Source organism: Peromyscus californicus, unplaced genomic scaffold (assembly GCF_007827085.1).
Source record: "Peromyscus californicus insignis strain IS unplaced genomic scaffold, ASM782708v3 Scaffold_19__1_contigs__length_69161282, whole genome shotgun sequence".
Taxonomy (NCBI): Eukaryota; Metazoa; Chordata; class Mammalia; order Rodentia; family Cricetidae; genus Peromyscus; species Peromyscus californicus.
Genome location: NW_026294491.1, coordinates 22,862,836 through 22,885,231, shown reverse-complemented (window position 1 = coordinate 22,885,231; position 22,396 = coordinate 22,862,836). Strand labels below are relative to the sequence as shown.

Genomic DNA, 22,396 nt, shown 5'->3' with positions numbered 1-22,396 from the left:
TCTTTAAAAGACATATTGTGACAGTCATTTCACAAAGGTGATTCCAGTTCATTAGAATATCTACTGACACGATTCAGCACACTAACCAATCACCAGAGAGAAGTACATTACCTTATAGATCAAGAAAACATCTGAAAACCTCAATATAATTAAAATGTCTAGAAAGCACAGGCAGAAGTGAATTTTCTTAAATTGATAAAGGATTTCCATAAAATTCTATGGTAAAGTACAATCTTAAATCTAAGCTGTTGTAAGTATTCTCCTTAAGAGTAGAAATGAGCCGGGCGGTGGTGGCGCACGCCTTTAATCCCAGCACTCGGGAGGCAGAGCCAGGCGGATCTCTGTGAGTTCGAGGCCAGCCTGGACTACCAAGTGAGTTCCAGGAAAGGCGCAAAGCTACACAGAGAAACCCTGTCTCGAAAAACCAAAAAAAAAAAAAAAAAAAAAAAAAAAAAAAGAGTAGAAATGAGACTTTAAGGTACAAAAATGAATAAAGTTTGTGATGTATTTAGCACAAATAATAACAACATAGAACTTTACCAAAGAGGGTCAGAAATGTGTGGGTCCACACAGTATTTTTGCCCTTATGTTAAGGCTAACAAAGCAGACACATACTTTTAATGGAACTGGCAAGTTCCATTAAACTTAATGGTAAACTTATGGTAAGCTGTAAGAGAAGGAATCAAAGGGTTCATGTACAGTCAGAAGTGGAGGGAATGGGGAGGGATTAAAGCTACTGAGCATATTCCTTTTCTGAAGCCAGGTTGATACGGTATGCTGTATTATCACTGTGTTTATTCATATCTCTTTACAAATGACGTACTTAATGATATTTAATAAAATGTGGTAAAGAGGGGGAAGTCCGAGCATCGATGAAGCAACATTGTTAGTGTCCATGTGAGGTACTGAGCTGGTACTTGGACTTTACATTTGTAGTGCTCCATGTTTACCTGTCCATTTTGTTAGTATCAGGCTGTTCTGTACAATCCAGAGGAAAGAAACCATACACTTGACAGAGACGTCAGCTACTCACTTGCCACATTGTCTAACTTGCATGAGGCCAAATGAATAGGAATTAGGAGTTAATAACTTTCGATTTCTCATGATCTCCCACACCAATTGCTCTTTCCAAATAATAGCCTGTGTGACAAATGATAGAATATTATATCTTGAGTTTGATACATTTATTTATTTATGCAGTATCTTTCCCTTGTAGGTGATGAGTTATATGAATGGGGGATTGGTATTTTATTCATATTTATATTGCTCATAGTCTAGCACGGTATTGCGTACCTAGTAATTGCTTATAGTACATTTGTTGAAAAGATAATGAACGGCTGATATTCAAGAACCTGGTGAGATTTTAATACATGTAATAAATATTAACCTAATCAGGATGGACAAGATCTCCTTTATCTTGATGATTAAAAATGGAAGGGATTAAGTGCCTTGTAAATAAAATACATGCATACTCAAAGCTGGCAGACCTAGTTTGCTCCTGGCCTCTTGGGAATATTAGGCACATGTTTTATGTAGTATTGTGGAATATGAATCTGCCATCAAGCTTAGATAAATCTCTTAATTGGCTAGTGGTAAAAATGATAATTTTCCCTCCCAAACTTAAGAAAAATAAAACAGTAGTTTTTAAAAAGAAATTCTTAAAAAAAGAGACAGGAAAAAAAATACCCTCCAAACAAATTCTCATAAAGTGTTTGTATCATGAGTTTTGTGGCATCCTGTTCATCAATACTGATTATATATCTCTTCTTTTTCCATTTTGTCCTGTGCCTTATTGATGTGATAAACAGTATCTAACTCTAGGAATCGAATATATGCTCCATAGCTAAGAATAATCAGCACACTGCCTAAAATAACAGGCGAATGGACCAAGGAGTGGGTGATTCTATGTTGAGAAGTCCTTTTGCATGCAGTTACCTGCATACAATTGACGCCACATGAAGGCACACTGTGCATACAGCAGTGAACAGTTCTGGGAGGTTAGCATGAGTTCTGTGCATATGATTTCCAGTGGTACAGTCTCTGCCATACCAATAGGAGCCATGCAAATGAATTGTGCAAATTAGGCAGACCTGATCAGAGAACTAAGGCTCCAGTAAGAGGCCTTGACAGCACGTTTTGTAAACGTCGTTTATTTTGAATCAACTAGTGATCAGCATCCCCATCCCCATTTGCTTTTATTCAAAGGAAAACATTGCTCTCTATCTTTATGATAGGAGTAGGTTTGTAATCTGGATCCAGACCCTGGAAAGAGTTAGGCTCCTATCTTCCCACAGTACTGGAAGACTGGGACATTACCTTTTTTTTTTTTTTTTTTTTTTTTTTTTTGATAGTTACATTTCAAAGAGATGGCTCTAGGGTCCCTGAGAAAGACATTCCAGGATTTGCATATATTTCCAAGAACAGGGAAAGAATTACAATGGCAAGTTTTCTAAAATCAAGGCTAAAAAAGAGAACAGTGGTGCCTTTGGGACTGGCTTTTCCCTCTTTTTGCCTTAGAGAAATTCTTTTCTTATTCTCTGTCTCTGTCTCTGTCACTATCTCTCTCTCTGTCTCTCTGTCTCTCCCTCTCCCTCTGTTTCTGTCTCTGTCTCTCTCTGTCTCTGTCTCTCTCTCTCTGTCTCTGTCTCTCTCTCTCTCTCTCCCTTGCCCTTCCCCTCATAAAGAAACAAACTGTTCTTTGGGTATTATCCCAGAGGTGGTCTTTCCTAAGCAAGGGTGGGTATAGTGGATGTGGGATGGAGTCTGTCTATTGATTACACATTCTAAGGCTCTCCTATAGCAAGGAACAATCAGGAGAGGCTTTATGGAAGGGAACCAAGCAAGATCTTAAATAATGGGAAGATTTGGATCGAATATTTAATGACTTTTCATAGTTATGTAAAAGGGATTATATAAACTCTAAGGTCTTTAAAAATCGTTAAGTACTTATCACTTGAATAGGTAAAAACAAGGACAAAATAAGATTATTCAATTCCAAGTGAATCCTTAGCTAGTAGAAACTCTTCACACAAGAGCATACTATTAGGGATGGACAGCCGAACAGGATGAGGGTCAGAATTTCTGGATACTGTTACACTGGCGTCATGGGTCAGTACATTCTGGTTCAGGAACTTACTCACTGAGCTTTCCTATTTGCAGTGACTAAGACATTTCAGATGTGTCTCTTGACAGGTACTTTGAGGTCAGAGATTAGCTTTATAATTTTCTTCTAACAAAAGCCTGTTTCCTTCATAAGGAAATCAAATTTCTAAGTTCATATTTTCCTCTGTCAGAGAGAGGACTAAATTTCTCTTTTCCAGCAGTAATGAAATTACATTTGCAGATTACTCCCATTAACACTATATGACAGTTAGCCACAGCAGGAAAGCGGCCGCTAACCAGGTTTGGAAAGCACATTTTGGAACCATACCAAACGACAGACTCACAAATTTGAGCTTTATTAATACAGACTATTTGATTAGGACCAGAACAAAATCAAAGAGATTCTGTGGAAAGATTGAACAGTTATGCCGTGCGGACTGTTCTGCAAGGATGGAGGGAGGCAAAAAGAATCAAGAAAGTTTGGTAATATTCCACATAAAAGATAATAGGGACCATGCCCAACACAGCGGAAAGAGGAAAGGAAGCTATAAGTAAGGATTGGTAGCTGTTGCACACCCCAAAGGGAACGAGGGAAAAAGTGGGCCATATAAGCTTAGATGTCAGGAGGAGATGTTCATAAAGGAATCATGACATCACACCAGTGGTGGTGCAATGAGGTGAGGAGATGGTAGGTGATATAAAACAAAGAAAATGCTGTTTAGCACCTGGCCGTTCCAGTGTGTGTGTGTGTGTGTGTGTGTGTGTACGCATTTTTAGTGTATGAGGGAGATCATCTGACATCAAATATATATGTGTGTATATATATATACACACACACATATGTTATGTAAACTAAATTAAGCAATTTACCATTTCTATAATTATTCATGGTGATTAAGGAAATAATTAAAATCACTATAAATAGACTCCAGGAATAAGAGGCTTTCTAGTTTCCGGTACAGTTTTCCATGTACCTCCCTCCCACTGATGTAAAACTGTAACTCTCATCTTGAAGTGGACACAATAGCTTATTCTGGAGCAAAATATGAGTGGTCATGGCCCAGGAACAGAGATTCAGGTCACTCCACATCCTGCATTCAAACATGGTGACAGTTTCATGAAGTTTTTTATAGAAGCAGAACAAAGAAAATCATAAATCAAGAGACTTTTCAAGTCCATCGGTAGAAACACTCGCTAGGTAGGTAGGTTGCAGAGAAGTGGAGAAATGCTTAGCTGGTAGCCTCAGATGATGTCTGGTGGCATTCTTAGCCTTTTGGTTGGTAGAAACTGGGGACCTGATTGCATATTCTTTTTTTTTTTTTTCTGAGACAAGGTTTCTCTGTGTAGCTTTGTGCCTTTCCTGGATCTCGCTCTGTAGACCAGGCTGGCCTCAAACTCACAAAAATCCACCCGGCTCTGCCTCCCGAGTGCTGGGATTAAAGGTGTGCACCACCACTGCCTGGCTTGTGATGGCATATTCTGAAGGGTTTACCTATGGTCCAAAGATGCTAGGTCACACACAGAGGAGGGCAATCAGTGGCTATCAAGGATAAAGATGACTTAAGATGGTTTCACTCTGGACTTGCAACATTCCAATCTCTCTATATCATTGAATTTCTCATCAGCGAATCAGCCTTTGTAGTTGTAGCTTCTTTCCAGGAATTTTCCTTCATACCTCTTTTTTATATCTGTAGATAACATATAGTCAGATTATCACAAAGCCTTTGGAAGGTTACATTTACTATGTAAGTGAGTGTGATATCCTGACTGTAGTTGTTGTGTGTCCTAGCAGTAAGGAAGGTATCATAAATGGATACTATGCCCTTCCTTCAAAACAGTGGTCCCTGAGAAACAGAAATTTCCTCCAGAGACTCAAGCTGGAAAAGGCCAAAGCCTGATGCCGGCCAAAGCCTGATGCCAGCCAAAGTGGGAGCTTGTCTCTTAGAAATAGTTTTGACCATTTGTCAGACCACTTGATGGGAGAGACGGGAGCAGAGTTGATGATGCGTGGGACCGTCCCTTGATCAGGACTGCTTAGTTATGTATACCTCGTCTTCTCTATTTCAACCTAAACCTCATGTCAGTGGCTAGAAAATGGACTTGGGGATGGTCCCCCGACCTCTTCATCCCTTTTACCAATGTGACCACGCTGAGTCTTTCTCTGCTTTAGTATTAGCTGTTTCTTTAGGTGTCCGACTGAGAGGGCAGTGACTGAACTGTCTTTTTAGAGTTAGAGTCTAGGCTCTGACCCTAACTTTTGTGGCATGCACAGTTAATTATAACCACTGTTATCTAGTTTCTGCTGTGTAGAACACTTTTTAAAAACCTAACATGGTCTGTCTCCTGTATCACGCACTTTGTTTGGAATGGATTGATGATTGTTGGAGAAATGTTCAGGGGATAAGCTGAAACCAAGAAAAATCAAGCCCACAAGCCACAAAACCATTTCTTACATTAAAAAATGCTGGGCATGGTAGTGCACACCATTAACCCTGTCACTTGAGAAGTAAAGGCAAGTGGATATCTGTGAGTTTGAGGTTGACCTGACCTACATAATGAGTTCTAGGATGGCCAGTGTTATGTAGAAATACCCTATCTCAATGCCCCTCTCCCCAAATCCAGAATAATTCTTGGTGGTGTTCAATCATGCAAGTTCCAGCTTGGCTTTTTGGGAATCTACATTTTACTTTCTTCAATGTATGAAGAGTGGTAACTTTTAGAAATATTTACTTGAGGACATAGTGTCTGATAAAAATCTAGCTAGTATCATGGGTCATAGGATAACATCAGTTTTTGTTTCTCCAAATGTTGAATAAAAATTTATAATCATGTGTTACATTGTGATCAAAGTACTCCTGGAGTCTAGCACCCACAGATTTTGTTAGCGGCAAGAGTTCATGGCTAAGCTTTAGATTTTGGGTTGACTAAATCTAGCCCCAGATTTATCACTTTTAAATGCCACTTGTGCATTTTCATATCTGAAGTCAACAGCCTTGGTAGGCAATTACATTTTGAACCCCAATTAAGTTTTATGCCATAATAATGAGTGAAGCTTCCAAGTTTGATTTCCAAGTCTAGTCTCTGTAAATTCCAAAGAGAAACTGTTTGATAAAGGTAGCAGCTGTGGAGAAAATGCCACCAGTAGCTTGTCAAGCAGAGTCACTCTGCAATACAATGTGTTCTTTCCCCTTTATCTGTGTGCACATGTTCAGTGTGTGAGTACACATTTCTCACGTTTCCTTTAAAGATTCAGGGCTTTATTCATGGGTAAGTGTGACAGTCACATAGGGTCCAGCTCCAAGAAGGTGTCTTCGGTGTGGTTCATCTGATGTCACTGCCTCGAAATTCTGAATGCATTTAAATTTTTGAAAAAAGGTGTGTGTGTGTGTGTGTGTGTGTGTGTGTGTGTGTGTGTGTGTGCGCGCGCGCGCGAGTGCGCGCATGCTCATGTATACATGCACAGGCACACACACATACATATCATCATCATCATCATCATCATCATCATCATCATCATGCCATAAAACACATGTGGAGATCAGAAGACAGATTTGGAGAGCTGATTCTTGCCTTCTTTCTTGTTGAGACAGGATCTTTCTTCCTCCTCCTCTTCCTCCTCCTCTTCCTGTTGTGCTGTGCACTCCAGGCTAAGTGGTTTAGGAGCTTCGGGCCTTTTCCCTGCCCGTGCCTCCCATCTCACTACAGGCATGCTGGGATTGCCGAGGAGTGCCACCACACCTGGGTTTTTATGTGGACCCCGAGTGTTGAACTGAGGTTGTCAGGCCTGTGTGGCTAGCGCCTTCACACCACTGTGCCATCTCCCTGGCACCCAGATGCCTTTGGAACAGGAATCTCACATTTGTATTCACATGGAGCTCCTAGAATTGTGTACATGCTCCTGGAAAATTCTTGGTCCGTTTTCAGGTTGACTTTCACTCCGCTTGGTGCCCATCACATGATACAAGCTCCAGTTTCATCCTGTCAGATGCAGGATAGAATTTCAATTAGAGAGAAGCCTGTTAGCTGAGGTTATTACTGACATCTAAGAGGTTTGGACTGCGAACAAGTTATATGTTCACAGAATTTCAGTGTTGTTAGCCAGGAATGACCACTTGAATTTAAATGATGGATTTTGCAGACAGAATTAAAAAGAGCAAGGACCAAAGCCTCAGAGCAAAGGGGGTGGGGAGGGGGGGGAAGGAAGCAATGAGTAGACTTGAGGTTCCTGCCAACTCTGGCTGACTCTTCTCCAAACCTACTGTAAGCCAATCAATTGACATATGTTATGTCCTGCAGATGGAAAAGCAGCCTGTGTAAATGTATAGAGTGCAGATGCAAAGACCCGCTGTGCATCTGTTGGAGGTTATATTTGGTAAGCAGCCTGCCAGTGTCTATGGGGTTTGAAGAAAGGCAGTTACACTGTGGGAGGTAGATTAACCTTATTTGTATCACATGGAAACCTTGTGGTCTCTAGAAGGCATAGTTTTTTTTAATGTTTTTAAATTATTATTTTAAAAATTATGTGCACACATATATACCTGTGTGGGGGTATGCACTTATTAGTGCAGGTGCTCATGCAGACCCAAAGAGGGAGCTGGATCCCTTGTTGCTGAAAAACAGGCAGTTTTTGAACTGCCAGTGAGTGCTGGGAGTTGAGCATAGGTCCTCTGCAAGAGCAGTGCATGCTTTTAACTCCTGAGCCATCTCTGCAGCCTCATAGGTCCTCCTTGAATGCAGTCCTTCACATTGCTATCATAGGCATGTGAATGTTGAGTTATCCTACAAGTAAGTGTGCCAGCAGCCAGGGATGGTTGCACAGCCCCATGTGTTGCTCCCAGCAGTGAGAAGTGCTCTTAATTTTTTAGGGACCCAACTCAGCTAAAATTGTGTCCTTGGCTTTGGTGCAGAAATAAAGTACAACTGGAATGTATTAAAATTAGAAGAATCGCAGGGAAAAATAAAGTGCACATGGGTGCATGGGTGTGGGCTTCTTAAAGAGAGAGTTGCTGTTTAATGAAATACATTCTTTATGTGTGTGCATGTTCATATGATCGTGTGTGTGTGTGTGTGTGTGTGTGTGTGTGTACACATGTACATGTAAGTATTTGGAGGTCAGAAGTTGACACTGTCTTACTTGAATACGTTTCACCTCACTCTTAATTGAAATTCTGTCCTGCATCTAGGTTTGTACAAGGTGTGGGAGGACATGTCTTACTGTACGTGGGGTTTCTGATGAGAGTCCTAAAACACTGCTGGGAAGGGAAAGGCCTTAGGCAGATGTTGTGAATTGTATTAGAATTCTTGATTCTTCACACGGAGAGAGGCTTCAGATAGACTGCCAGGTGAGGGGCTCCTTTTCCTTCCCACTTTTCTGTAATTTTCCCTGTCTTTCTAGCCCATTGCAAAGGCGGAGCCAGAACTGTAGTAACAGGGTAGGCAGAGTACAAAAAGATACAGCCAAGAGGTGTGTGCCCCAGTGCCAGGAGCACTGGTCTACGTTAGTTGACTTCTCATGAACAAACAAGATAAGACATGTCATGCTAAAGGCAGTGATGATAGTCTGCTCTGGTCAATATTTTCTAATAGTGATGATTTGAATATTTCTGATTTAAACATAAGACAAATTGTTTGTAATAAGGTGTAAGGTGTGTGGTGGTTATTTCATAATTATTGAGCAGATGAATACAAAGGATGTATGTGACCTCTCTTTAGATGCCAGAAAGATTTATGAGCAAAAAGCAATAGGCTGAGTATTAATTGTCTGCCTGGTCCATGGCCTATGGGCATCTCAGAGGACTTGAACTATCAAGAGACATCTAAGCGTATGAAAGTGTAAGAGCATGTTGATTTGATGCAAACTTCTATTTCCTGGCCTTTATTGTGTGTGCAGTCGGAGATGGGTTCAGTTTACCTAATGTAAGCAAGCTATAATCTGCCAAGAAGATTATTCAGAAGTCCTCAGGTTTAGAGGAAGAATTGTATTTAATGCTGATGTAGAGGCTATATTGGCGAAGAATCCCAACTTTGGAGGGATTTATCTTTTCCTGGGGAAGTAGCACACTGCCTTGCTTTCTTCTAAAAGTCTTTTTCCTTTGGGAATTTGTATGTACTACTGTTCTCAGAAATAGTTAGGTTCATATATTTCAGTATGTACTTTGACATATTTTCCCTGTCTGATTTTCAGATGTGGAATAGGAGGTGTCTTATTCACTTTCTGTTGTTAAGACAAAATACCTGAGGCTGGGTAATAATTTTGATTAATTAATTAATTAACTAGTTTAATTTTATATCCTGACCAGTTTCCCCTCTCTCCTCCCCTCCCAACCCCTCCCCCACCCCATCACCATCCACTCTTCCTCTGTTTCTGTAATTTTTTAAAAGGAAGTTCCTTTTGGTTTCAGGGTCAAGAGCAAAGTACTGGCTTTTCCTTAGGTTTTGGAGATATCTTCTTGTGGAAAGGCAAGGGTCGGAAGAGAATTCAAGGTAGAAAAGGAAAGAGGCTAGGGGAGAGGAGGAGAAGGGGAGGTAGATGAGCAGGAGGAAGAGAAATGGGGTGAGGAGGAGGGAGAAGAGAGGAGGTCACAGGGCAGGAAGGAAGCACTGAGAAGAGCTTTCTCCCCAGGCTCCTTCTGACACAAGAACTCACTCCTGGAAACAACAGTGGTTGTTTCCCACCCCGATGATTTTGCCACAGCTGGTCTTAATTTCAAACGTGTAGGATCCAGGGACTGACATTTCCGGCCACACACAAGCACCCTGTGAGGTTGTGAAATGGAGCAGGATGAGATGAATAATGGTTTTGGTAATAATCTCCACTTTTCCTTTCAGAATATTTTCCCTCTGGATACATGTTCTGCCTTTCACACTGATGTGCACTATCTTATATCTTATATTATATCTTATATTATATATAGTTGATTGGCTTTTTAGTCTTCATTTGGATCTGAACTCATGTCCTCATGCTCCATCAGCAAGCCCTCTTATCCACTGAACCGTCTTGGCAGCCCCTGAAAAAGGGCACTTTCATCTATAACGCATCGTCCTTTGCAAGTGTAGATACACGCAGTTGTTTTGTGCCGCAGGACAGGTTTCCTAAGTAACGCAGGACAGAACAGAAACACCAAGCTCGTCTGTGTGTGGCTCAAGCATCATCACTGCCCAATGTCATCCAGTTTCATCCAGCAAAGTTGGCCAGAGATGAGACAGCAAAAGAATCTTGTGCTTGAAAATAAAAATGAAAATCGACAGTCACTAGTCGTATGTGGATATTTACACTTAAAGTTAATCATTATTAAACAAAACCTAGAAATCACTTTTCATCTGCACCAGCCTTGGCTGTTCTAGCCATATCAAACCATGGTCAATATAGAAAAATCTCATCATTACAGGAAGAACTTTTAGACAGTGTTCTAGAGTCTATCTAATCTATGTATGTATGTATCTATCTATCCATCTGTCTATCATCTATCTATCTATCCATCCATTTATATGCCTGTATATATATATATATATATATATATATATATATATATATATATATATATATATATATATATATATATTTATATATTAGAGTCAATATGGCCTCATTCAGATTGTGTTATTTTACCAAGACAGCGTAGCTTCATGTGGAATCTAAAATCATGATTCTTAGTGGCACTTTTAGGCTAATGCTTGCAATTTTATTCTTAGCCCTGTTAGCTAGAAATATTTGAGTTAATTTATATTTAATGGTTACATTCTTCTCCAGAAAAAGAACAGGTTTTAAAACTCTTATCAGGCCAAGGACATTTTTTAGTTGGTTATTTGGTTACAATTTCAAATTATTCAGGATCTCCAGTCTTTAAACAGTAGCGCTCTGGAGGATACGGGGAAATATTAGGGACCACATCAAGAGCATCACAGGGATGCTTTTTCATTTTGGCTTGCTTTTTTGAGACAGAACCTTCCTCTGTAGCCAAGTAGGGCCTAGAAACTGTGATCCTCTTGCCTCAGCCTCGGGAGTGTTGAGGTTACAGGCAGGAGCCGGCCACCACACCCGGCACTGACAGACAGTTTCTTGAGAAATTGTCACCTCCTGGCAGGTATGTTCCTTCTCATCATTCTTCAAGGGATGGTGGGACAGACTTGGCCTTTAGAGTTCCACAGTTATGAAGTACAGCTGTGCCATGGTGGCCACATTTCCTTTCTCTCTCCTGCTCTGCGCATTCCACCCATGAGTCCAGGGCTTGTACTCAACCTGCTGTCTCCCCCAAGGGATGTAATTACTGAGAAAAGGGTAAGGTAGAGTCAAACAAAATAGAGTGCCAGTGGGATTATTTGTGTTTTTCTTCCCCCCAACCCACCCCTCGTGCCTTTTCTCTCCATCTTCATTGATGAGGTGCTTTCTGGGGAACTCTGCAGCCATAGCTCCTGGAAATATCAGTAATGATTCGAGCGTTTGCTCACATTTTATAGGGTTGTATTCAGTTAGGCTTTATGTCACTAGAATTCATGGCTAGAGACAATGAGGGTGACATTATTAGTGATATTTAAAAAAAGAGACATGTTATGTTTTCACTGCACATAAAACCTATGATATAAAATATTAGGATGTAAAAAAGTCTTTTCTCTGACATCATTATAAACAGAATAAGTTAATCACCATTTCTTATATATTTTAAAATAGACCACTATGGAGAAGGACCAAAATCTGTAAAATATGCTCCCAAATAGATCATCTGCACTGAAACCTTAATTTGCTCCTTTATTGAAATGTATCATTTCAGTCTGCAGCATCATGGTGATAATATGCAGCCCAACAACCCAGCTGACAGCTCAGAGTGCTGTGTTAGAATCCGATGTAGAGAAGCTTTTAAAAGAGGAAAGTCCATCAAGGCCCATTTTGTTCTCACCGTCCATAGACAAAACCAGGAAGAATTCCCGATGTGATATTTTACATAGACCAGGCTGCTGGACTCTGGCAGAACTATCCTAAAATGTTACTTATCTTCTGTGAAATGAACTACATGGCTGAAGTGTCAATCAGCACCCTGATATAACTGCTCTCACAGCTCCTTGTTTAGTTCAAATGGTCTACGTTCATCCTATTGAGGGGGCAAAAAATCAAAGGAATTTATGTGTGTAATTTTCTTTGAAAGTATATTGATTATCTCTCAGATATTTTCTATTTTTCTATCATATTAATTTATACAGAGGTAAATGTAAGCCATGCGGCTTTTAATTTATGACTAAAACAAGTAGTTAAACTTGTGTGGGTATGTTACACTAATTGACCAAGGTACTCTACGAAATGAGTGCTGATCATCTTGCTGATTTATAGGTTTTTACTTACCTTTTGCCTCCATTTACATTTTGTATAGCTGAACTGTCCATTCTTTAGATTAAATGGAAATGCACTAAAGGAAGGACTATTCCATGCCCAGGAGAGTCTGTGAGTCTTCTCAGTACCATTTTCTGTTGGTAATCAGAAGGAGAAATTTTATTCCATTTTTATCACTCATTCTGAAGATTGATAATGTAGTTGTGAGGGGAGCATTATTTATGCTACGTGCTTATTATTTCTGCTGCTCCCAACTTGAAGCATAGCGTGTGTTTTTCTGAAGAATGTTGGTACTTGATTATAATCATAGCGGCATCTCTTTTGATAGGCAATTTCACTTTGGAGAATAGGTGTGAGAGTTTTAGTGTTTTGAATGTAAATCCGATCAATCCCGTCGCACCTTATGCGGCGTGTGAATGATGAATAAGGTTTATTATATCCTGTTCATTAAAATACAGAAAACTTCCCAGCCATATTGATGTTGTGCTTTCACTGGTTTTGGATGTGCTTTTCTCTTTCTTTCCCTGGGTAAGGCATGGATAAAAGCCATGTTCAGAATCTGAAAAATAATGATTAATAAATACTTATGGAATTAGTAACTGAGTACATGATACATCCAGGGGTGGTATTTTAGGCTGTTCTGTTTCTGGACATGATACATTTTTAATAGTAGTGTATGACTGGATTCATCAGGTGCATATGCCAAGGCATTTAATGGAAAATAGCATTAGTAAATAGGACACTGAGGTGGTCCGATCCTCCTCCTGGAGAGTAAATCTACAGAGTGCATTAAAAGGCCAGCATAGAGTTCAGTGTTTAGCACCCTTGCCCGCTACGTGTAGGGTCCTAAGTTTTAGCCCCAGTACTGCAAGCCAAAATCAAATATCCAAGTGTGGTGGTTGATGCCTAGAATCTTAGCATGTGGCAGGTTGAGACACAGGAGTCTCAAGTTCAAGGCCAGCTAGGGAAACTTGGTGAATCTGACACTAGGGTGGGTGGCAGAGTGAGTTCCAAGACAGCCTGGACAACAGAATGAGACCTTGTCTTAAAAACAAAAACAACCAAGCAAACAAATAATGACAAAAGAAGCCATGTTAACTAAAAAAAAACCCTACATGATAGTTATAGATTTTATTTTTCTTGTTTATAAGGGATGAAAGAAAGACTTAGACCATGTGAGCCCCTTTCCTGGAATGAACAGAAAGAAATGATTCCCATTAAAGTTTTGACCCAAAGTGATACTGATAGAGAGCCCACGATTCTTTGATGTCATATGTATTTTTTTATTCTCCTGTGTGTGTGTGTGTGTGTGTGTGTGTGTGTGTGTGTGTGTGTGTGTGTGTGTGTGTCCAGGCCGGAGGTCAGTATTAGGTGACCTCCTGAATTAGTTTCCACTTTTTTTTCTGAGAGAAGATCTCCCATTGAACCCTCATCACACTGGTTCAGTGGCCAGCAAATCTCCCTCAGCACAATCCTCCTGCCTTTCCTTTGTCTGCACTGAGGTAAAAGGAGCTTGTCTCCATGCCCAGCTTTTACACGGGTGCTAGAGACATCTGTCTGTGAGGGTATTTCTAGAGAGGGTTACCTGATGAAGACGACTTACTCTGAATGTGGGTGGTACTGTGCCCTGGCCTGGGATACCGGACCGAGTGAAAAGGCAAAGAGGAGGAAATGAGCCATGCACTGGTGTTTACCTCTTCCTGCTTCCTGACCAGGGGGCATTTCTGCACCATAGCTGTGAGCTGCTTCTGCCACCACGTGTGTCCCTGTGATGGCATTTGCTCTCCTGAATCTCCGGTCCCAGTAAATCTGCCCTCCCCTGAACTTTGTTTTATTAGGTATGTGGCCACAATGATGAGAAAGGGAACCAGTAGCAGCAGTCATATGTAAAGAGAGCTTTGATCCTTGGCCAAGCCCATGCCAGGATGAAGGTCTCACGAAAAAGATCATGCCCTGGAAACAGAGAAAACAGGGTTAGATTTGACTCTTGTGAAATCAATTTGCTTTCATTTTCTGTTTTCGTTGACTTTGTCCAAATAAATTGAGCAGCAGAAAAAAATACTAAGGGAGTAGAACCTGGAAAGGAGGAATCCTGAGCACTATAAGCTAGCTGAGCCACGTCGTGTAAGATCTGTGTTCTGGTTTACAGTATATTTTATAGTGTGTGAGCATGCCAGGGCTCTATGCTTTACCATGGCTGGATATCCTTTCTTAAATGTTTTCCTTTTAAGTGTAACTCTCCAAATGTGCCTTTACCTTATTATTACACAATGTGTGTGTGTGTGTGTGTGTGTGTGTGTGTGTGTGTGTGTGTGTGTGTGTGTGTGAAGGGTGGAGGTCACAGGACAACTTTGTGGATTTTCTTCTGTCCTCCTACTTTTATGTGGGCTTCAGAGACTGAACCTGGGTGTCCAGGCTGGTGAGGCAAACACCTTTACCCACGAGCCATCTTACCAGCCTGCTGCTTCTTAAAATTGTATCCTGGCTACTTCTTACATAAAACATTGATCGTAACATGATGTAGCACCATGATAAATGCAAGATTTTACATATGCATTTGCATATGTGTATCAATATTGACATATATATTCATGATACATTATCTTATACAGCTGTAATCTTTATATATCTAAATATCTCTATTAATATGCATACCCATGTCGATATTATTTTATAAGATTATAATAGTATTACCATGTATCAACTTTAATACTCTGACACTTGTACTCTGAAGATCATGGCACAATTTTGTTAAAGATTCTTCAGAGAGCTTTTATACTAACTCTTTCTTCAAAGATCACATTGGAGAGGCTTTTCCTCCTGATCTATCACTGTGAAGGATCCTCAGAGAAGCATGCCCTCCAACTTGTCTTAGAAGATATGCATTGTTTTGATTACTATTTCCAAAGAGTTGGCATATCTTTATAAAACCTTAAAAATACTATGCCGCTTTCCAGTAGCTTGGAATTTCTGCAAGTTAATAGATCAATAGGAAGATGGAGTTTAGATCAATAGGAAGATGGAGTTTTCCTTTTTAAAAATATTTAATTATAATTTGTGTGTGTGTGTGTGTGTGTGTGTGTGTGTGTGTGTGTGTGTGTGTGTCTATGTCTGTGTCTGTGTGGGGATGTGTAGTGCAGGTGCCCACAGAGTACAGAAGAGGGCATCAGATCCCCTAGAGCTGGAGTTCCAAGTGGATGTGAACTGCCCAATATGGGTGTTTCGGCTGGACTCTGATCCTCTGCAAGAGCTGTTCATGCTGTTACTGATGAGCTATCTCTCCAGCCCCTGGAGTTCTCCTTTTTAAATGAATAATTAAAAGCCAGAATTTTCTTTGATATGTTAGTGGTAAAGTTAATTAGCGCCCATGACTTACAGCAAAGTATAATGAAAGTGACATTGAATTGTAAATTATAAGACAGAGTTATGTGTCTCAACTTCAAAGTTTATTTGCTCTTTGACCTTGGGTAAGAGCCTCTCAGCCTCACACAGCCGCTGAAATGTGTGGCTAATCATACCTTGGCTGCCTGCATCCTCAGTGTTAAGATGAGACAGTGTGTGTGTGAAAATGATTGGGCAGCTCAGAGATGTTGCTATTGTGATTAACAGTGCATGCCAGTCACCGTGCTAAGTGTGTGTATAATTCTTCTGGTGGTTTTATGGTGTAAGCAACATAAACACTGTAACTTTACAGATGAAAGAGAGGAATAGGGAGCCAAGGCACTTCGGTGAATGGGAAGGGCAAGCTTTGAATCCAGGACTAACAGTAGAACCCAAGCTCATAAATGCACAACTTTTATCTTCCATCTGAACAATATTGCTTATGTAGTCTTCTGTGTGAACTGTTGAGGCAGGACAAGCCTAATTCTCCTTATTAATACACCTGAATTCTAAGCAGGAAGCAAATGATGTTTGTTTTTCTTTGTTATTTTTTGTTTTCTAAGACTTGACTTCCACAGAGTCCTAACCATCCAAATGTTTTATTTTCTCAGAATTTAATTGTCCTGAACCCACTCACAGTGAAAGAGGAAGAAATAAGACCATCACTGGAGAAACGCCTAGAGGCCATCATCAGTGGGGCTGCCCTGTTGGCTGACTCTTCCTGCACCAGAGACTTCCACCGAGAGCGGATTATCGCTGAGTGCAATGCCATCCGCCAGGCTCTCCAGGATCTGCTGACGGAGTACATGAACAACGTAGGTGACGGGTTCCTTCTCCTACTTGCATTTTCCTGGGATGATTTTGAGCATTTGCTGGGCCGCTTTTGTGTATGAAAAGTGTATAGTCACCTACAGAGGGAGTAGGTGATTTTATAGAAATTGACATTGAGAGTGGGTTCTGTGAGTTTTTCAGGAGGAAGCCTAATTTTGAGAGCTTGGAGGGTTGAAGTCAGAAACAGAGAAGTATTTGTACGTGGTTGGTTGCTTGTAGACGATCTAAATCTCAGTTGGAGAGGCAGGGTTGGAGGAACAAAACAAGCACTGAGCATTAGTTTAGAGGGTCAAAAGCAGAGAGAGTGGTGTGCTGGCTGCAGTAGCATTGGCAACAAAGGGACACTTGAAGTTAGAATTCAGGTGGTATAAGATACGTCAGTGACGTGGAGGTCTGGAGCTGTATTTGAAGAGGTAAAAAGCCCAGGCAGATTGGAAGGCATTTTGTCTTCTCCCCATGGGATATGGTGCCATAAGATTCCCTGCTGGGAGGATCCACTCAGAAAGTTTGAAAATGCTGACATTATAAGTATTTGTTTCAAGGTCCGTTTTGTTTGATTCTGTACTGTATATATATATCCTTTGATGGAGCACCTGTTACCAATGTTCACTTCAGATGCCATTACTAAAACAGACAAGAGGATCTCAGGATAACTTAGCTATACAGTCCTCCCTGTATATCCATGGATTCGATCCTGTGGTTTTAACTCCTTATAGCCAACTGTCCACTGAAATAATTACATGTAAAATTAAAAAAAGCTTATATTTTAAAATAACTTCAATACAGTATGTTTTTATTTTTCTATATACAGTAGAATTTTATTATTCTATATAATTTGTTTTTCACTTTTTTTTTTACTATTCTTAAAGTGTAAATAAAACTGTCATGGTATGTCTATATAGGAAAAATTGTATATTTCAAGTACCCACTGGGTATTATGGAATGTATCCCTTACAGATGAAGAGAGAATATTATATATTAATCATGAAAACTTCTTAAATCATTGAATTACATAGATGTATTAAAACATTTTGTTTATCTACCCTCTTTTAAGTGGAGCAATTCAAGATATATACAGATATGTTTGGGCAATTATTAATTGTGCAGCATATGACTTTTTTGGTTAAGACATGGGAAGCCTGAGATTGCTTGTTCTGAGTCTTTAGGTAGATAAGTGAAATGTCCTAAAATCAATAAGTTTTCAAGACCCTTGAACACATTTGATGTATCTCTGTATTCTTAATATTTGATGATTTGACTGCTGACCCAAAAGCTCTTTCCTATCAAGAAATAAAAGTTGAGAAGCAGATTTTGTTAATAAGAAGAACATGTTAGTAATGTCATGTCCTGCTTGAATATCTGAAGCGAGGGTGTTACCATTTTTAGCATATGAGATTTTTCTTATTAAAGATTGCTCAGGGCAGTTCATCAATCACAAGAAACCTAGAAAGTGAAAAGTATTAAAAATATTATTCTCATCCTCATAAAGTGTATTAAAGTCATACATATACTTATTTTGCATATAAATTATGAAATCATAGATAAAGTTCACTTTATTTACAATAGAAGGTTGCACTCATTATAGATATATAGATTTATAAACTAATACACTAACCCGCACAGATTTAGTAGTGATAGATTCATGATTTGTGTGGTCTGATACAAAATGAAAATGAGACTGTTCGTATTTAAAACACACAGAGAAACATTTTTCCAGTCACTTTTAATACATGAAACAAATCTTTATTTGCTACTTAATGTTGTTTCCCAGAAGGTCAATCTACCTGTGGAGTGAGAACACAGAACCTCGAAGACATTTTGGTCCAGGCCCATGATCGTGAACTACCTTCATGGTTGCCAAGGTCACCTTCTGGAGAGAAGGGCTGTGGTATTTGATGGTACAAAGCCTGTTCTTGGCAATCTGTCTCAGAACATTTCTTGTCAGTTCAACGAAATATGCCTAGACATATTTCCTGGTCCTACTTAAATATACATATTCCAAAATAAAATTGCTAAGTTTTTTGAAGGCTACTGGAGCAGAGTGTTTAATCCATTGGGATCCCATTCTAAAGATTTATTTGTTTTTGTTTTTTGTATATGAATGTTCTGCCTATATGTGTATATTTACCACATGCTTGCAGTTCCCATAGAGGCTAAAAGAGGGCGCCAGGTCCCCTGGAACTGGAGTTACCTATGGTTGTGAGCTGTCACAGGGGTGCTGGGAACTGAAAACAGGTTCTCTGCAAGAGCATTAAGTACTCCTAACTGCTGAGCCATCTGCCCAGCCTCCTTCATCAGTTCTCACAGACAGGAATATTCTTTGTGGGATGGGGCTGAGTTCAAACCTCACTCAGTTTATACAGCATCTTCAGGAGAGCTCTGGTACTCTGAAGAATACTCCATCTTCCCTGATGGACCTGCTTTGGATCCATCAGTACCTTTTGTAATTGAGCTGTGCTGATGAAGACCCCACTTCAGGACATGCATAGGAAAGGTTCTTTGCTTTTACAGACTCATACAACGAGAAACGGCCCAGTTAGATTGCCCAACCTTACAGCGCAGGCACAAAGACAATCACAAAAACTTCAAGTGTCGTTAATGCTCATCAGTGTCCATAGATCTCTTAGGCGAATGTTCCATCAAGGCTCAGCTACACATTTAGTGTCTGTTGAGTCCAGATCAGATCAGCCGTGTTACATGACTATTTCAGATTCAGTCCATCCGAGCACATGGCTATTTTGAGTTGAAATAACCTTCTTTTAAAAACCAGGAAGTTTGGACTGTATTTGTCATGGAATCTCTGTATATGTCTTGTCACATTAGGAAGACATTTGCAATATGCATGTCTCATGTGTGTGTGTGTGGGGGGGGTGGTGTGCAGGGAGAGGAGAGAAAAATAAACAGAGAAAAACCGAGAGCAGACAGACCGTAGTAGTTTTCTATTGTAGCTGTAGCAAATCACCACACACTTAATATCTTATTGTTGTTGTTGTTGTTGTTGTTGAGACAGGGTCTCACTTTGTAACCCTGTCTGTCCCAGAACTCACTCTGTAGGCCAGGCTGACCTTTAACATACAGAGATCTGCCAGCCTCTGCCTCCTAAATGCCGAGATTAAAGACGTGTGCCCTCAGGACTGGCAGAATTAATGTCTTAATTATTCAAATTCCTTAGCAGCTTTGCAGGTGAAAAGCCTGGCAAAGGTTTCACTGGGTTAAAGTCATCATGTTGGAGGGCTGCATTATTTTCTGGAGCCCTGGGTAAGGATCCGTTTTGTAGTTATTTCTACCTTGTAGATGACATGTTCATTGCTTTACTCACGGTCCTCTTCATAGCTAGAAGTGCTGTGTGCTTCTAACTTTGCTTCCTGGACACACTTGGAAAGGAATCTGCCACTTAGAGTTTGCATGTTTAGATGAGGTCCACCTAGACTGTCCAGGTTCATCACCCATCTTAAGACCCTTGACCCCGCAATCCCATTTTTAATGATAACATCCATAGGTTATGAAAATTAGGAAGTCACCATTTCTGGAGAACTCACCCCAGCTGCCAACATCAGTCTTTAGTCAATTGCGCAATTCTTTTCTTTTGAACCCACTGTAGGAAATAGACCTCAGATTCTAAAGTCTATGCAGGCAAATCACATGCACATTTCGTTTGTTTTTATCCCAAACACCAGATACAATGCCTGGCATTTAGAAAAAGCTGAGTTGCATTTTTAAAAGGAAGAATGAATAAAATGATTCCATACTGTATATGCCATGTAATAAGGAAACAACCTCTTTGACAATGAAATGAGTTTTCAGGCACCTACTGAGTTTATATGACAGAGCTCCTGTGGCAAAACATCTTCTTTTGCAAAGTACAGCTTCTTCCAAAAATCTGTGTGAATCTCCAGGAACATTTGTTATTTTTTTTTCAATCATAGTCCCACCATTTGGATTTGCATTTGGCCATGTTCCAATGTAGGATTTTCCTTCATTTGAAGACATACTCCAGAGAACACTGAGAATCAAAGAAAACATGACTTCTCTCTCTTAAAACCTGGGAGTAGATATTCCTAAGATATGCCTGCTGGCTTTGTTATACTTCCATGATTGGCTAGGTCTAGTTCATCACTTTGGAAAAGAATACACTTCCCCAATTTTTCAGACTGGAGCAAAACTACCCTCTAAAGAGAGAAAGGCCACAGGGGAATGACTTTTCTTTACATGGTGGTCTTTTTATAGCTAATGGAAATAAAGTTTTGAAGATGACTAGTTTGAGTTTTAAGATATCAGCAGTCACAGGTGTTTTTGGGGGAGTGTTAAAATCATGTTGGTGTTGAATATTGGATGCATGGCTGCATAGGACCTTCAGCTGGTATATGTGAACTGGTAAAGTTAGCACTTAAGCGATTCTTAACTGTAGAGAAATTTTAGAGCGCCGAGTGAGAGATGTTGCTGCCAGAATAAACGAGTCAGACCTGAGCTTCATTTAAGGACTAATTTATGTTTCTATATGTGAAAGCACACATTTAATTCTCATTGTTTAGAGAATAAATAATCAAATGGACTGGCTTTTGGTATTCAGAAATCAATTTCATTTGTCTGAGTTTAATGCATTACCTATCTTGGGAAGCTCTGATGCTTTAGTTAAGCCTACAAAGAGATAGTCTTCGATCCCCCTTTACTTATACAATCTCTACTCCTGTCTTGAAAGTCCACTTTGGAAACGATCTCTGCCTTAGCTAATTTCTTCTAAAAAAGTGGCTAGGAGTGTCTGTGAGAAATGGCTGTTAGGATTAAAGGTTTTCTAAATGTAGAGTTAGGGAAAGGGCTCAGTTGGTAACGTGCTAGCCGTGGAAGTGTGGAGACCTGAGTTGCATCCCTTAGGACCCACATAACAAAGCCAGGAGTGGCAGCATGCCCTTGTGGTTTCAGTGCTGCAGAGGTAGCAGCAGGCCTTTGCTGGCCAGAGAGTTGAGCTGAGTCAGCAAGATTCCTGCTCAGCGAGAGACCCGGCCTCAAAATAAACAGTGAGGATGGCTCCTGAGGTGCATACTTGAGATGCACCTTTCCACACATGTGCACATGCACCCCTATCACTTGTGCACAGAAATATTTGTGTGTGTGTGTGTGTGTGTGTGTGTGTGTGCGTGTGCGTGTGCGTGTGTGTGTGTGTGTGTGTGTGTGTGTGCACAAAAGAAAACAAACAGAAATTCTGGAAATGTAGAGAATTTTTCAGAACTATTTTTTTTCTTTGCTTTCCCCCTGTAGACTACATAATAGAATTAGTTGTTATCAAGTTAGGCTTACTGTACTTGACACTTAGTCTTATTTCCTAAATTTGCACAATGTGCCATGGTGATTGAATGGCCGCTTATATTGGGAACACTGTTTTTCGATTTCTACCTATCTGACTTTTACAACCTTAACTAACTTAAGAGAAATAAATGGTATCCTTTTTAGGTCTACATGGTATTAGATTTGCTAAAATCAGAGCTGACAAACTTAGATCAGAGCATGTGGCCAAAGTTCAGGAAAAGATAAAGGAACTGCCCAAATGAAATGCCTGCTTCAGGTACTGAAACTGAAATGTAGGAACAGTATATCTAGAGAAATTCTATATAATTTTAAGTACCAGGGTCTGTTTAAGTGGGAAAATTGGTTTCACATTCCCTGTTTTTTTACAGTGAGGACTGGGTTTTTCATAGGTACTTGAGAGTATGAATTAATTTCCCAAGCTGATGGGGGGCCTAGTATTCTCCTCACAGCTCTCTA

The 22,396-nt window shown here is 40.1% G+C and overlaps 1 protein-coding gene across 2 annotated transcripts in view; it reads left to right on the top strand.

Annotated features, from left to right (window-relative positions):
• Ctnna3 (catenin alpha 3) overlaps window positions 1–22,396 on the top strand; it is a 1,464,870-nt gene that overhangs the window by 326,002 nt on the left and 1,116,472 nt on the right. For both annotated transcript variants that reach the window (XM_052744818.1, XM_052744817.1), the window contains exon 7: window positions 16,417–16,620. In XM_052744818.1, coding sequence (XP_052600778.1) covers window positions 16,417–16,620 — 204 coding nt within the window. The remainder of the gene's footprint in view (window positions 1–16,416; window positions 16,621–22,396) is intronic.